The sequence below is a fragment of the Atractosteus spatula genome, chromosome 11 (genome assembly GCF_055471065.1).
Source record: "Atractosteus spatula isolate fAtrSpa1 chromosome 11, fAtrSpa1.hap1, whole genome shotgun sequence".
Lineage (NCBI taxonomy): Eukaryota > Metazoa > Chordata > Actinopteri > Semionotiformes > Lepisosteidae > Atractosteus > Atractosteus spatula.
In genome coordinates, this window is record NC_142716.1 from 4,020,550 (window position 1) to 4,036,834 (window position 16,285).

Here is a 16,285-nt window from a genome sequence, read left to right on the forward strand (position 1 = left end):
GAATAAGTAAGTTTCATACTCAAGGATTGGTTGGTCAAACATTTATTACATGATGAATTTGAACTTCCCAGTGAAGACAGCTGAGTAGCACTCTCACCATGATTTCTCCAACTGCTTGAAGTGTCCCTGTCACAGACAGAGAGAGGAGAGCTTTTCCTAAAACTTTTGAGGACAGCACACCAAGGAAGTTAGCATTATGTTAACTTAGGTCTTAAAAAACAGTTGTGGACAGCCCTCTGCTTAGGTGAGAGAAACATGGGTCCGTCTTGGCTATAACTCTTTATTAAATAGGCTTGAATATTCAGAATGTCGATAAAAAGAGATCAACTGTCTTCATTTCACCGGTCAGGCAGAAATAACAATTGATTTGAGAAACACCAGATTTCTTCTGTTGCATAAAAAGTATCTTGGGCAGAATTCTATTTACTGACTCACTTACTCGGCCTAGTGTCTTGGAAAAAAGGTAATGTTCTGATTCAGCTACTTGCACTCATGTGGTTTGGAAAGTCAGATTGCCAGTTGTGGAGTTGTGGAGAGAAAACAGATGAGTTAATTAACAAAATGAGCTGTCTACAGTCATCACCCTATTTACAAGCTTAACTCATATACTAGAAAAAAACATCATAAGGTGAAAATTCTTAAATCGAAAACAATTCCCATAGGACCCCATGTTAAATATGCCCCCCCGCCAGAGTGTTTCAGTATGAGCACAGCTTTGCAATGTCCTGGTCTGTGTTCCAGACCTGGAAGATGTTTTCTACCTGTTGGGACCCTTTTAGCTGCATATCTGTGGTTTACCAGAGCCCCAAGCTTTCTGCTGCTTTGTCAAAGCAACAGAAAAATGAATAGGAATCTAATGCTTATTCTAAGTCTTTGCTGCTACACTGCAGGCATCTAAGAAATTGTTTTTGTGATGAAAAGTGCAATATAAATTAAAGAATTGTTATAAACAATATTTGTGTGTTAAGATTACTTCTTCATAGTGCTCTGAGTTTAAATCCACTTGTGCATGTCTTTGTTCCACACATATCTTATTTTGCAAACGCTGTGCGATGTTCACAGCCAGACATGGAGAAAAATCGCAGTGTTACAGTTATAAAAAAAGAAATTTCTTCAAGCTGCCATATCGGCATTACACACCATGTCACAAATACTTCTGCTTAGGATTACGAGCCATTCTACAGCCCTCTTTACAAAGAGATGATATTTGCACAGAATCCCCTTCTATTGCTCGTCTAGCTCGATTTAATGGGCATTCAAAAATCCTTCTGTGAAAAGAGCATATTTGAGTTGGATAGGAAAAAGTATAAAAATTTCCACGAATTTAGACCTTTTTTCTTTTTTAATATTCCTGTAGAATAAACAGGGAAGCGAACAAAGCTACCAGAGAGCTGTGGTCTGGATACAAATCAGTTGAGACGACCAAATTGCTGGACTTGTTCTCTGTACACATACAGAACAAGTGTTGATCTCAAATGATTTTAGGACTGTTAATATTGACTGAATAATCCATTACTGGAAAGCAGGGCAGAAAAGAACAGAACGATAAGAAACACCCGTTTTTATGGCAGGTCATTTTGCATTACTTGACAATATAATGGGGCAGACTGTTGATGCAATCAGCAGTAACCCATGCAATGTTCCGGCTTAATTGTCTTTTTGTTTTTGTGATACAGGACCCCCTCAGCTCAAGCTCTGATTTAGGAGACTGCTTCCTAATGTAACAGGGTTCAATGGCAGCCAAAAATTAAAGAAGTAACATCACACTCCAGAAACCTGGACAGTGCAGGATTTTCCCCACAGCAGGAGATCTGTTTTTTTGGCCTGAAGGAGTTTACCACTGTCTAGGGAGTGGCACAGTGTGTGCTCTGATTGAATCCCAGAAACGAGCTACAGTATATGACTTTGTCCACCTGCTTCTCAAAGACACTGTAGCAAGGGACCAGACACAGCTCTGAAGTGTATCATACATGTAGCATCATGCAGTAGTTCTAATCGAAGATAAAAACAATGGACACTAAAGAGATACAGTACGTTTGACTGTGGTGTACTGTAAGTTACGTGGTTCTAATGTACAATGATGGGAATGCCCTGGTTAACATGTGATCAGATGTAGGGTCCATGTCAAGCACTGTACTGTATGTATCTGGAAATCCTTAACCAAAGGAGGGGGGTTTAAAATAATCAGCTTCACTTCACTGGCTAAAATACACTTTCATAATTCCTTCCTTTACACTTAATAACTCACTATAACACAGTATTCGCCAGAGAGAAGTCAGGTGAAAGTGACAGAAGATACCATTAAGGACTTGAGAGCTCACAGGGACTTTCAGCGGATGCAGCTCAGTAACAGTGGTCCTGGTACGCTTATGTGAGATTTTATTTTGCTCTGTGGTTTTCTGCACGCAATTTTCTCATGCTGAGTTTATGAAGGAGTTAAAATATAGTTTTTAGCCCCATTCAAGTTAAGTGCTACCAAATAATCTACTTGGTACTTGACACTGTTTTGTATGGTACCCAGAAAGTAAAATGATTAAAAAGGAATTCCGACCTGACTTCTGAAACTGCATCAATTTCAATTTTAAATTTAGGACAATGATCTTCTGCTGGTGTCACTATATTGAATGGCAGCTTGCAAGTTAGGCCATTCAGGTCACTGAACCTACGCTGTAATATGACAGTATGATTTAAACGCAATGTCTTTGCTATCTGCAGCTTGAACTACCTATACTGGCACAATACTTATGAGCTGACTGCATAAAACAAACTGGGAGTACCAGAGAGGAATTTCTGATGAGAGAAGTTCAGCTTTGCTCCAAGAGAGTGTGCCATGTGCAATCTCATGTAGTGTCAGCGTCATGCCACAGATGATGAGGAACGAGCAAATTCATTTACAAGGCTTGTGGCACAAAACCAGAGTGATGCAATATTCCGAGGACTGATTTCTTTCCCCTGTTTTATACGCAGGCACTATTGCTTAAAATATAATTGCTGTAGAAAGCATTTTTATACAGTATATTTTTCATCTCTCTTTTTATTTAACACCAAATTCTGGTCAAGTTAATGTGAGTAATTTGACACTGTTACAGTTTTATCTGTTGCGCAGCAATAGTTTGACAGGTGATCAAATGGAATTTCTACCATCTAGTTCTCAATTTTCAATGATGAATTGAGCAAGTACCCTAGATTGTTAGAGAGACGTACTGTTTGTGATAAAAGATGAATTTCTATATTACAGTTGAGCACTTACTTGCGATACTACAGTATACCAAAGACACACTTTTTTGTATTCCTTTTTTTTTTACTTTTTGGAACTGTTCTATTGCATGTTAATATGTTAACTCCATATACTGTATTTTTAAGACCAAGCCATACGGCACTACCTTGAACAGGAAAAAGATCAGACGCCGTACCTGCGCCTCAAGCCTTAAACCAGCAGGTGAGATACGTATTCCGAACAGCAGCAGGATAGTTTGTATTGTTAAACAATCAGAACAAAGAAGAATGTAACTGTTTTCCAAAATGTGTTAGATAATAAATGTAGGAGGTGGCGGACTGGAGAAGGAACAGTGAGCAGGGGTCCACAGCCAGTCACATCAAGGCCAGAACAGTTGAAAAAGTGAAGAAGTACATTCATAAACAGAAGAAATGCTACAGGCAAGCTCACTGTAATAGAGATCAACTAAGTTACCAAAAATAGGTCATGATGTGACACGACCTATAAAATCCTGAGATTCTTGGTCACAGTCTATTCCCTGGCTTCTAGCTGCAGCAGTAATCCTACTATTTCAAAAAGATGAGACAGAAAATTTAATTTGTAGGGCCTGTAATCAAAACAGAGTCCTTATTACCTTTGGCAGGTAGCCAAGGTGACCTTGTAGGATAAATACTTTCCTGACACAGACAATAACCAGATGGTAACAAGAATGTGTTCATTAATTCATTCCGGGTTCAATTAATATTTTATAAGAGCAGGGACTGAAAAAATTCACTTTACAGTAAAACACCACACTGTTTCTAAAGCCTCACACCTCACAAATGTAGATGGCATGCAGAAGAAAAGCTTCTCATTAAAATGTCTGTGTAGAAAGAAACTTTAATTTCTACTGTACCATTCAAAAAACATGACTTTAGACACAAAGCTATTCCAAATAAAGATCCAGGTTCCTCTGAAATGTTTAGAAATCATTTGGAAGTGAATAATAGAAGTGTAAACATTTCTTAGTGATTAGAACAAACATCATATCCTTTCAGGACATGTATTTTCCAATGTAGATTTCTCTTAAAATACTGCTCTTCTACGCAAACTGAAGTAACTGTTCACACAAAGTTGAAAAAAATCTAATGTGGTATAATCAGATTTCTTAGTGCTCTACAGTATGTTAAAAAATAAATGCATTTTATTTTACTGGTGTTCATGGTTTCAAAACATCCAGTCACACCTTACAAAATCCTGTTGCTAGGCACTTGTGTGACTACAGCATCAATACAGAGATGTACTGTGCAGTGAGTGAACATGCAAAAGGCACGTTCACGAAAACGCCACTGAAGGTTCTGTCAACGGTGCTTATCTTCATGGCGATGCCTGCAATCCTTAGCGGACTCTCTGAGCGATATTATTTTATCACATTGAGTCCAGAAGAATAACCCATACCCACGACAACAGCTTGGAGATTATTCCTGGCTCCGTAACGCTAAAAGGAGCTACAATGAACCCCAAGGCAGAACTGCCAATCTGGCACTGCCAGCTCATTTCCAGGCCATGCAGAAGCTGTTCAGAGCCAACTTCAGCTCCAGAACAGAACAGAGAGACATGCAATTCTTGCACTGAGAACAGATTTGGGTAATTTGCGTTTCCTTTTTATTTTTTTCCAAGGCAACAGCAACCCATATTACAGCCAGTTCTTTCCATTATGCATTAAATCACTGTCTGATCTGGGCTTTACAGCAATGATTTACTTAATTTATTGCAAACAAATTTGTCTTCCCTTAACTTCCCCAGAACTGAATTCCAAATGCAGCCTGCTTAGCTTGATAAGGTAAAAATTAAAATACCCAGAACCGACAAACAAATTAGTCTTTTATCAGTGCTCATTAATGAAATGCATCATTCCAAACTGTACACAGAATAGAAATTCTAATTATAATTAATGTACTGTAAACTAAGGGGCTTGTGGTGTGTGCAGTGGTTTTTTATCTTAGATACACCACCATTGGATATGTCAATGTCAAACATCTGAGCTACCAGTTTGTGCTGCAAGCATCTTAAAAATAATGCTAAATTAAAACAGTGCTGTTCACTCGGAAAAGCACTTGCTCTGGAGTAGAAAATGGAACAAATCAATAGAATCAAAACAGAATCCCAAAGCAGGCTATCTCCAATTCTAATTATCTCCAATGCTAAGCTGAAAGAAAAACTCTACATGGGTTGTATTAAAACTGGGCACTAGGATGCTTATGCTTATTTCTGGAAACCATTCATCATGTGCTCGATTAAGCTTAGCACTACAGATCTATAATGCTACAGTTTTTAATCAGGAATATGACATTTGAAATAAGGGATCTTTTCAGAGATACTCTCCAAGACTAATAAATGAGCTGTCTGGGAGCGTTTGATGAATCTGAAAGTGACAGTTGGTTAGACGTCTGCTTAACACAGTCAGTCTCTGTGTCTTAATTTGCTCGAGCATCAACTCACACATTAACAAGGGACAGAAAAGAATGATAAAATGACTCAGGATAATTAGATCTGTAGTGAGATCTCCGCAAAATTCTGAATTCTGTACATTTTCGTCGAGTTACAGTATGTTAAGCGGAGAGATACCAATCACGATCTCATCCAGGGACAACAGACCTGCTTCTAGTCAACGGTCTTAGCTTTTTTAGCAAAACTGGGAAAACAGGATACTTGGAACTAAAAGTCCAAGCATTCAGACACGAATATTCAGCAAAACGCAGAAGCTCATGCCTGTTACAGTCCCGAAAGGCCTTTTACATTAAATAACACATCTCATAGCCAGTGGATGGCCTGTACCAGATACCGGGTTGTAAAACTAATAGACCCAGCTAGGGTCAGGGTTAAGTGGTCACTTAACTTAGAGAAACAAATATAGTGATTCTATATTCATGCACATCAGTATAAAGAATGATCAAAGAATTGAATAATGAAGGTGCAATTAAAAAAGTGCAACATTGGGCATGTGAATATTTAAATCTTTGTTGCTTTCTAAAAACTGAAATAAAAATCCATATTTTTCCTACAACACGTATCCCTGGAAGGGATCAAAAACACAGAAGTATAAAACACACCTCATTGCATGATAAATTTCTATCTGTCGCTGTAATGAACATGCCTTGAAGGAACCAATACTTTTTACTCTCAGTAAAACACAGGGATTTTACCCGTTTCACCAATAACTAGCAGAGATTAAAAATTAGACATTATCAAGGAACTACTGTAAAAAACAAAAGTTCCTACAATTTCCACATTTATGTTTTTAATGGATTTTGACATATATAAAGATAAATTGTTGAGGGGCCTCTAGTTCATCTATTAATAAGAGCCTGCAATGATTTAATTGTCAAGGCACAAAGAGAATACAGAATTTCAGAGAACATCAATGCATGCAGTTTAATAGAAGACTATCATAATAGTACATAAACAGTATATTATAATGTCTTCTATAGGCTACATACTGTACAGTATGTTCTACGAGTACTATACATTATATTATCTTCTATGGCTTATGAAGGGAAAGTCCTACAGTTCTAAAACAATGCCTGTATAAAGAACGAAGTATCGACAGAATTACAGTAAATAGGAAATGAAAAAAACACCTTAAAAATTCACTTGAAACCCCTTAATAGAAATGGGTTGAAGTAACCTATCAAGGACCTTCTGAAGATAAAGACAGCAAGAAAAAAACTATCAAATGATTCTCCACTACAGATCAAGTGTATTGACTGAATGATCCAGACACTGAAAGAGTCAACAGGAGGTACTCAAGGCTCTGATTTATATTGATCCTGCTGTTTGTGAACTTATTGGTTTACCCATGATTGCAATGACCAAATGATACCTCTAAACACTTAACTGCAGCATTTTCTGAAAGGAGCAAAAATAGCTGTGACCACCCCCAAACGTCTATTACCCCACTGGTTTCACCTCCCAGTCATCTGAGGGATTCTTTGAGGGTTTATAATGCTGTGGTTTTAAAACAGAATACAGACAGGATGAATTACATATTCACAGCAGCTGAATCAAACACAAAAAGTCTTAGATTAACCATATAATGTAGCAAACACAAATGGACGTGTGTTTTTTTTTTTTTTACAGTTTTCAGGAGAGATGTAAAAAAAAATACCACATACAAATCTGCTGAGAAATCGAGAGCTTTATCACCCTTCCACATCGCTGGGCTTCACCTGTGACATACTGTACAGTACCAACAGAAAAGAATAGGGCTGTCTGAGCGAGAGAGATCTCCCCTGAGCCCACTGGCTTAGCCTTTTTCAGGACAAATGCTGAACATCAATAATGTATTGAACCAAAGCTCTGAGCCTACAGGGCTCACATATTGCCTCAAAGTCAAGAGTGAAGACCTTCAATGTTTGGGTTGGGGTCATACTGAAAGTGTAAGGTGCAATAGAATTATTTTTCCTACATTTTCTAGCATTTTTAACAGACATAAATACTGTAAGATAAGACTAAGCATTTCTAAGTCATCATTAGATAAGTAACTTTTACAACTTAACCCATTGGTTAACCCATCTTGACCACCCTTAAGATCAAGAGTTTTTAACAAGACCAATGAAATGGGCTGATCGGTACCTGTTGGCTTCGACATCTTGTAATACATCTCCATACCAATTCCTCTGCAGTCCGGGCGACACTCTCAAAGCCCTTGTCTCGGAGCTGTTGGAAACCTTTTGCGTCCTGAAAAGAACCGCAGCAACACTAAAAGAATACAATTCCTTTTAACTTGAGCAAAAAGCTTAAACAATGCAGGGATGTCCAACTTAATTAATAGGAGACCCAGACTCACTCAGTAAAACATGAGGATTGCACAACTCTTGAGATCTGGGGCTCTTCCATTCCACCTGTGCTCTTATCTACCCAATTCATCTAATTACTAGGTTAACTGGACTAGTTTAAGATCTCTCTCCAGTTCCCTGGACCTTTAACCTACAGTGAGTTACTATATACTGCTAGATCAGATCCCTTCAGGACAACACATTACAGTAGCAAATCAATAATACTTATCTTGATTTGAAGTCAGGAATGTTAAGGAATATACAATCTTTTTTGAGATGCTGAGAATTTAAAGGGCCCAGTCACTCTCAGTTACCAAGGAACAGCAGTGAGTGAGGCAGCTCTGGCTCAAATGAGAGAGCCTCACTCTCTCCAGGCTCCCTGTGGATCAAGCACTGCGACACAGCACTTATGGTTGGTATCCACTCTGTGAATGTGTTTTCCATATGCTGTTCAGGGCCATTGTCTGACAGCTTTGACTTTGCCAGATTTAAAAATAAAATCCCTCTTCCTCTCAAATTAATTGCTATGAGTAATTTATCAGTTAATTCATCTCCTTCTCCTTTCAGTGCACATTGTTCCCCTACAAATGCCACAGACTGGTGGCTGGCTAGCTACTGCACATGGTCAAATCTATTCCGCCACCCACCCACTCACGGCGATCTCCAAAACTGATGAACAGAGACCACGAAACGGCAATGTAACCAAGCAGGCCTGCCCAGCAGAAAGATCATTTGTTTAAAGATTTACGCTGAGTAAATGTCAGCTGTGCAGGAGGAAAGATCAAAGAGCACGCTGACATTTCAAGACCGCTTTTCTTGGAGAGGGGAAGATGGGAGATACAATACCAACCCAAGCTGCCAGGAAAGCCATTCGGGGCTCCTGCAACTATTTTAAATAAACTTGATTATTTCAAGACATAATACACTTGAGCGCCTCTTACATAAGCACAAAGTCACCTCATTAATAATCTTTTAATATGTGTAATCTCACGCCTGGAGACAATCAAGAAATCAAGACAGGAAACCAAAATATATCAAGAAAAAAAAGCACCGTTGTGCCATCAGCATGTTGGTGGCTAGACTAAGTCAGCGTGCTGCGTATTATGCTCACAGCCAGGAATTTCTAACCTGGAAAGACCGTACAGCCAAATACAGTCTGTCAATGGTAGACCACAATCTGGGAGAGCAAGCATCAGGCCACATTATCAAGATCATCTTTTGGGTATGTGCAATTGTGACGGTCTAGGCAGGAGTGTTCAGTCATTAACTTGACTTGCAGTGAACTATGGTAACTGATTGCATGGCGCTACATTGATCAGGTCTTGGGACATTACCTGCTGCCTTTCTGCAGGCTCATCCTGACATGAAAACATTCCCACTGTATCCTTCCACTGCTCACGTGACATTAGTCTTCCTGTGAGATGATTGTCACAGTGTCACAATGCCACAGAAGTCCTACTCACCAGACTTGCGGCGTATTGAAAATCCATGGGATGAGCTGGGATTTCAAGTGGTGACCAAAGCTCTGAGACCTGTGAACAGGCACATGCTTGTCCAAAGTCTACAAGAGCAATGGGGCGGCATCCCACAACTCAGGAATAGATCAGCCTGTACAGTTTCCAACAGTGGCCACGGTTGCTACTAGCCTGTGAAAGACACCCAGTACATACAGTAGCAGATAAAGGATAATAAAACCTGCTTAATGTTTTATTAAATAGACATGGCACAGGTAAATTCCTTATGCCGACAAGCAATAATGAATTTACTTGTCATGTCTATTTAATAAAATGTCAGCGTACCTACTGTACTAGAAAAAAACACTGTAATTTGCCTGATGTTATGAATTTGTTGCAGCTGAATGTCATACTTTTTAATGCTCAGTTTATTTGTGTGTGTGTGTGTACTTTATAGTGCATTGTTTCATTTCGAAGGATTTAGAACAAAGCCTCTGTTCAGTACAAGTCATATTGAAACCTGTTTCACAGATATATTGTGCGGAGGATGCAAGACTCAAGAGAAAACCCCACAAATTCGGAAGAATTAGTCATACAACAGCCTAGTGGTCTACTCTGCATGTTATATATAGACTGGATAAGGGAATACAGCTTCCACAAAGCCAAACTGAACCATAATAAAGCAGATTCCAAATCAAAGCTCCAGTTAATTCCTCTAAAGCCCCACAATAATCTATAAATGTGAGCAATTATGAGACAAGCCAAGATATGTCAATCAAGTTTCTAATTCCACTTAATGAGAATCAGGTAGGGACTGCCAACAATATCTTGTTCTTTCATAAATCCAATTTCGCAATGCTAACGCTTAAGTCGGAAACAGACTGCTGCCAGAATGAATATGAAAGGTCTGATAATTCATAATGACTACGTGTACCACAAAATCTGCCTTGAATGTCCTTTCGGTAATTAAGTGGAAGGAGCTGCCAAGACTCACCCCTGCACTGAAGCAACGGCCATAGACGAGCATCAGCAATTTCAACAGTTAATAAAATCTGGTTAAGACAGTACATGACAACGCTAAATTGCTTTCATTAACTGTAGCATCAGCACATGTGTGAAGATCTCTGATACTTCAGTGAGCCCCTGGGTGCAAACATCACTGCCATTTCTTTTTGGTAAAGTCAGCCAATGAAAGTAACCTGTGAACGTCTTTTAAAATGGAACGAGAACAATTCACTCCTATTCATGGTCACTGCATCATTTAAATACCCTGGAAAAGCCCACAGTGTCCCAGAGAGTTGTAGATTCCTCCAATCTAACAAACAACCTAACTGATTAAAATGAATTTACTGGGACAATTAACTAAATTAATTAAATCAGTCTACTTCTTTCCCCAGCATATATGCTGTTGTATTACAACACTCAGCGACAAAACATTTGCGTGCTACTGTTTTCAGATTTACTGTACTAAGACTGCTAAGCCAGGAGTGACCCACAAAACATGCCAGATGTCTGTGAATGTGAGAGAGGGTTACCTCCTCCAATCGATGGTAACTCATAGCTGACACTCAGAAGTGCAGTGTGCAAGGTCAAGGACTAGCTCAAGGGTTTCAGGAAAGTTTTACAACACTTGTGCCCAGCTATCAGATAGGGATCTATGGCCCAGATGTTGCAGGTTCAAACTTTGAAGGTCTCCAATTAGAGCTGGCAGTGTGATTGTTAATCGGCTACAGTCTTGTCTGTGTTTCTCTGGGGAAACAGTGACTCCTACTGGTTACCAGGTGCCTGCAGGCTTGCAGTGACAGAGGTAAATATGCGTATTTCTATATAGGTAGGAGCGGAAGTGAGTTACTGTAGTTAAGGATCTGATCTTCCTCCAAAATTTCTGCTAAACACTCCATTTAGAAGCTGATTTTACCTTTTAAGCATTAAATAAACTTTTCTTTTTGCTCAATGACAAAGATAACATTTAGCATATCCAATATCTAAGATATGACTATCTTAAAGAGGAACTTTAAATAACTGCCTTTGTTTAAAAACAAATGATGAATTATAACACACAAGCTGCTGTTTGTTTACCTGCAGATAGAAAAAAACAATTTATTGTAGATACTGTATTGCCTTATTTTGTTTATTTGCGCATGTATAGCCTAAAATTATATACACACAAAAAACACTAAAAATGGTCATCTACAATATAGGAAAATACACATCTAAACACATTCTTGTCGCACAGCATGATTTTATAAGTGTGCGCCAGCAATTTGATTTACAGCTTGAGAACTATTGCCAACTGTTCTTCCTTACAACCCATCGCATTTCGCACCATAAAAAAGCAGATTTATCACATGCTTTAAACAGGTTTGTTCACTGGTTCCTGTGTGTGGTTGCCGGCTCCTTCTTTATGACTTGATCAGTCCTGTACGGCTGTCGCTCTCGTTAGTACACCAGTAAGCGAGTACCCCACATCGGCAAACCGTAAAGCAGTTCCAGGTGACCTGCAGTCTCCACGTGAATTAAGCAGTGCTTGGTGGTGATGTCCTCAAAGGCTCTGCTGTCTAGACAGGCGCTCCTCCCGTACAGAGCTTCAGGTAGAAACTGCTGGCCTGGGCACTGATGCCTGCTCCCCCGGCCTCTTTTTATACTCTAGTGGAAAACACAGGAGCTTCTTGGGGCGAATGGCCTCCTGTGGCTCCTAACCTTCTTTATGGCCTTAGACTTGGTCAGAACTGAGTGCGGATCCACAACATGACAAAGTAAAATAGTAAAACCGGGACAGAAAACGGGTAGCAGGAATCTTTTCCGTTCCGTAGACTGTCCTGCAAACTGCAGCTGACAGCTGATGGAACAATTGACACCTCATGCATTTCTGCAGGGCGAGCGCAGGAAGAGCAAACAGCTGCCTACTGCAAAATAACATCGCTGAAAACAGCGTGCAACCAGGGGATAATAATAAAAACATGGCTGAGCATGGCTAAAATGTGGAAGCACAGTACTAACAGGGATGAGAGCAGTCGGACAGGAGTAAGCCACTCTGGTGTTTGAAGAACCGGGGTCCTGCTCTTTTCATAATGAGGTCTAATTCGCCGCTGGCTGGAGATTTAACAAAAACTAGAAATCAACCTGACACTCTGGGATGAGCGTTGTCTACCCCTAAGTAAGAAATACTGTACTTTAAGTACATGGCAATGAAGGAACAAAAATCAGAGGTCTGAATATCTCACCACATCCAGTGCAATTTTAACCTGGCAACACAATAACAAAGCAGGGGCACCATCTTCATTGAGCTGTCTTTCCTCCCCCTTATCCACCATTTCATACAGGCTCTACTAAATTTTTAATCGCTTATATGTGTTGTGTCCTTAGGGGGATCCTAATGTTTGTAAAAAGATTGGTAAAAACTTTTGAGATTTTCTGAAAATGTTGCCGTCTTCTAAAACAAAACCAAAAAATACATTGCCCTCCCAAATAAAATTACATTAGAAATGTTTTTGCATCTTTTTTTAAAAAAGGAAAGTATCAAAAGAATAAATGAACAAAGAGACAAAATGTATTACAGTATATATTTCTTGATAACTGGGTCAGCTACAGTAAATATCAATACTCTCACAATTAACTACAGTACTTCACATTTGGATCGGTCTCTCATTGACAAAGAACTCATACAGGTTTCTGAAAATCATTATGGAGAGCAAGCTCATTAAAGGTCACTGTTTCCCGGTATTCTCACCAGTTTGTGTCTAAGCAGGTGATAAAAAGGTGTGTGGCACAGGACTTAGGGGGGTATTCTTATTCCAGCTGGTAGCTACTCACTACAACTTGCTTTTCTTGTGTCACCAACTGGAATCTCTCCCAATGCGTTTCTTCTCTATTTTGAGGTGAGAATAACAAACCTGAGTTTCAGAAATGAATCATTTAAATAAGGGATCCTGTGAGGGTTAATTCTCAGAGCACAGCTATTGCAGCTATTTGCTCAAACTATTTTAATTTAAAATATGAATGCAGGAAAACGCAAACAAAGCTACTGCCCTGGGAACAAACTGAACTAGATTTTGATGAGTGTTTTTTTAAGAAATCTTCTCTTACAGGCAACTTATGGAAGACAGCATGGACACTTACTAGGTGCCCATAGTGGTATGGACTGCTGCCCAGCCACATGGCGACATATAAATGAGAGCATAAACATGCTGGAGGGTTTCAGCACAGAACAGCTGTCAATGTGCAAAGAGGAGGTTTTAGGATGAAGTGCTCAAAACGCACCTTATAGATAAGGAAAGGCATTCTGTAGAGAAACTGAATAGGCTCAGAATTCACTCATCCTTGGTATCACAATTGGATGCCTGAAAAAGGAATGAAGGTGAGATTTCGTTTTGCTGGCATGAGGAGTTTTAGTACTGGAAGAATGTGCATACAGTCCTGGGCTGAAGGCTGTTTATCATGTGCCCTGTCTAGAACAAACAAAGGGGAATTTTTAATGCATCTCAATGTATGCATTACAGCATTTAGCAAACTAAAAATATTCAAACCATCACTGATAATCAAGCAATCAAGGCAGTAGTGGGAAGAATTATTTGCTTCATACCAGACCGAAAGAGAAAACGGATCTAACTTGAATATGGTGGCAGGAGATCAAGGGCATGTGCTGAGAAAAATAAACTATACACATTGCGCCTCATATATTTTAAAGAGAAAATCGCCAATAAATGTTATCAGACTTCAAAACCAGTGTTTCAGTAGTTCCGTCAGATCCTAATGGATGCGAGACAGAGATAACATATGCAAAGAGAATTTGGTGCACCTCGCCTAGCTGAGGGGAGGGCAGCCTATCTGAGGGTAGCTACTCAAACGTAGCTAAGAGTAAGGCTGTCCAAACCTCCCTCACCATTGTGAGGAATGAGCCAGGGAGCTGCTGCAAGAGTGCAGATGGGGAGGTGGGGTGCAGGGGGTGCAAGCAAGATCAGAGCGCGGGGAAGACCTGGGTGCGAGACTTATATACGTACTACAGGTGAGCAGAGGTGTGGGAGGTTAGGACCAAACCTTCCTCCCAAAAGCCTGTTGAGAAGCGCCATACTGACCTGTCCTTCCCCGTCTCCAGTTTGAACACCTTGTCGCAGTAGTTCATCCGCTCCTCCGTGGTGACGAAGACCTTGGCCTGGGGGTAGTTCTCCACCACCTGCTGCAGCATGTTGTACACGATGCCCTTCCCGTCCTTGCGCATGTTGCGCAGGGGCCCCCAGATGACGTAGATGGTGTTGTTGGCCTGCCCAAAGAAGTACTGCTGCTTCTGCAGCAGCAGAGGCACGCTGGTGTGGGACACCACCCTGAGCGTGGTCTTCCTGCCCACGTCCCTCTCGAAGCCCCCGGTGGGCGCGTTGTTCATTCTCCACACGCAGGAGGACTGGTCGATCTCTGGCCCGGCCTCCCTGCCCAGCATCTGGCCCGAGCTGGACACAATACTGCAGGCGTCACAGTCCAGCTTGAGAGGCTGAAAGACACAAGCGGTCCGCGCAGACTCAGTAAAGAGCCGCTGGGTTTCTGAGAGCTTAGAAAGAGGAGATCCAGGATCTACCGCAAAGTCTTCCCAGCGCGCTTGGCAACTGAGAGAACAGATTGCTAGGGAGAAAAAATTACGTGAAAATAAAACCGAAGACATTTTGCACTTTTCAAAATGTTAAGATTATCAATGCCTGTCGTGCCAAATGAAGAACAATCAGATGTAGCGGAATTGTTTAGATTTCCCATAGTGCGGTGGCACCAGTTCAGTTAAAGCCCTCTGCATTGAGCGGATGTATCAGACCCTGCATGATGTGTAAGGGTCTGCTCTCGTTTATGCACAGTCTTGTGCTGTGGTCAAGACGGCACATGTGATCTTTTTGTCATTATAATCTGCATAAGGTCCTGGGTGTGGCCAATAGACAACTCTGCAAGTTTGTCACTAGAAACTTTTTTAAAAGGCTCAAGGCTTGAGGTGCTTGCGTTCAGTCCTGTGTTCATGAACTACTTGGTAAGGCAGGTTCTCCAGCTTTCCCCACTTTCTAAGGCCGAAGTGTCGGAATTAAAAAACAAACCTAAAACAACTAACAAACGGGCAGGTTACCCTCCCGAAGCAGCAAGATGGGGGAGTAGTGTCTGAGAGGGCGATTTTACAAACACCTCTTCCCAGGTAGAAAATCTGTCATTTTACTCTTTTCCTCACACCGTCCTGAAGTACCTAATTCGCATGACTGAACTTAAACTGTAATTCAGTATGTCAAAGGTAGAGAGCCCTTATGTCCATCATTCTCTGTTCATGGTGGAGGCAAGGGAAATAGACAGAAAAACACTTAAAAATGCTTCAAGGAAATGTATAAAAATATATAACTAGGACACTTTTCCATTGTGCAGGAAGTGGGCATACACTCAGATTTTATTGGCATGGCAGTAAAGTCTCATATTAGTCATTAAGAAAGTGACAATGACTTAATATAAGATTTACATAGAATTTAGAGGGACAGCCTACCAAATCTGTTTCTAACTCTACATTTATCTCTAATAAATGTTTCATTTCCAGCACAACTCGTTTTCACCCCACAGGATAAGTACAGTGCGACTATGCATCGGAGCAAAATACACAGACATCAAAATGAGTTCTTACTCAAATCTCGCTTCATCTGGAACAGTTATTGCCATAATTATACGAAAGCCAGCCAAACTGAAAGCAAATCTGCTGTTTCTGCAGGTCATTTATCAGGATAGGATAATGTGAATTTTTCATCAAATCCTAAGCGTTATGTGACTGCCTGGACATAAAATAAGAC

At 40.3% G+C, this 16,285-nt stretch overlaps 1 protein-coding gene across 1 annotated transcript in view; it reads right to left on the reverse strand.

Annotated features, from left to right (window-relative positions):
• The window catches only part of st6galnac3 (ST6 (alpha-N-acetyl-neuraminyl-2,3-beta-galactosyl-1,3)-N-acetylgalactosaminide alpha-2,6-sialyltransferase 3), a 92,710-nt gene that overhangs the window by 21,111 nt on the left and 55,314 nt on the right, over window positions 1-16,285 (reverse strand). Inside the window, exon 3 of the mRNA XM_088927930.1 lies at window positions 14,564-14,973. Coding sequence (XP_088784056.1) covers window positions 14,564-14,973 — 410 coding nt within the window. The remainder of the gene's footprint in view (window positions 1-14,563; window positions 14,974-16,285) is intronic.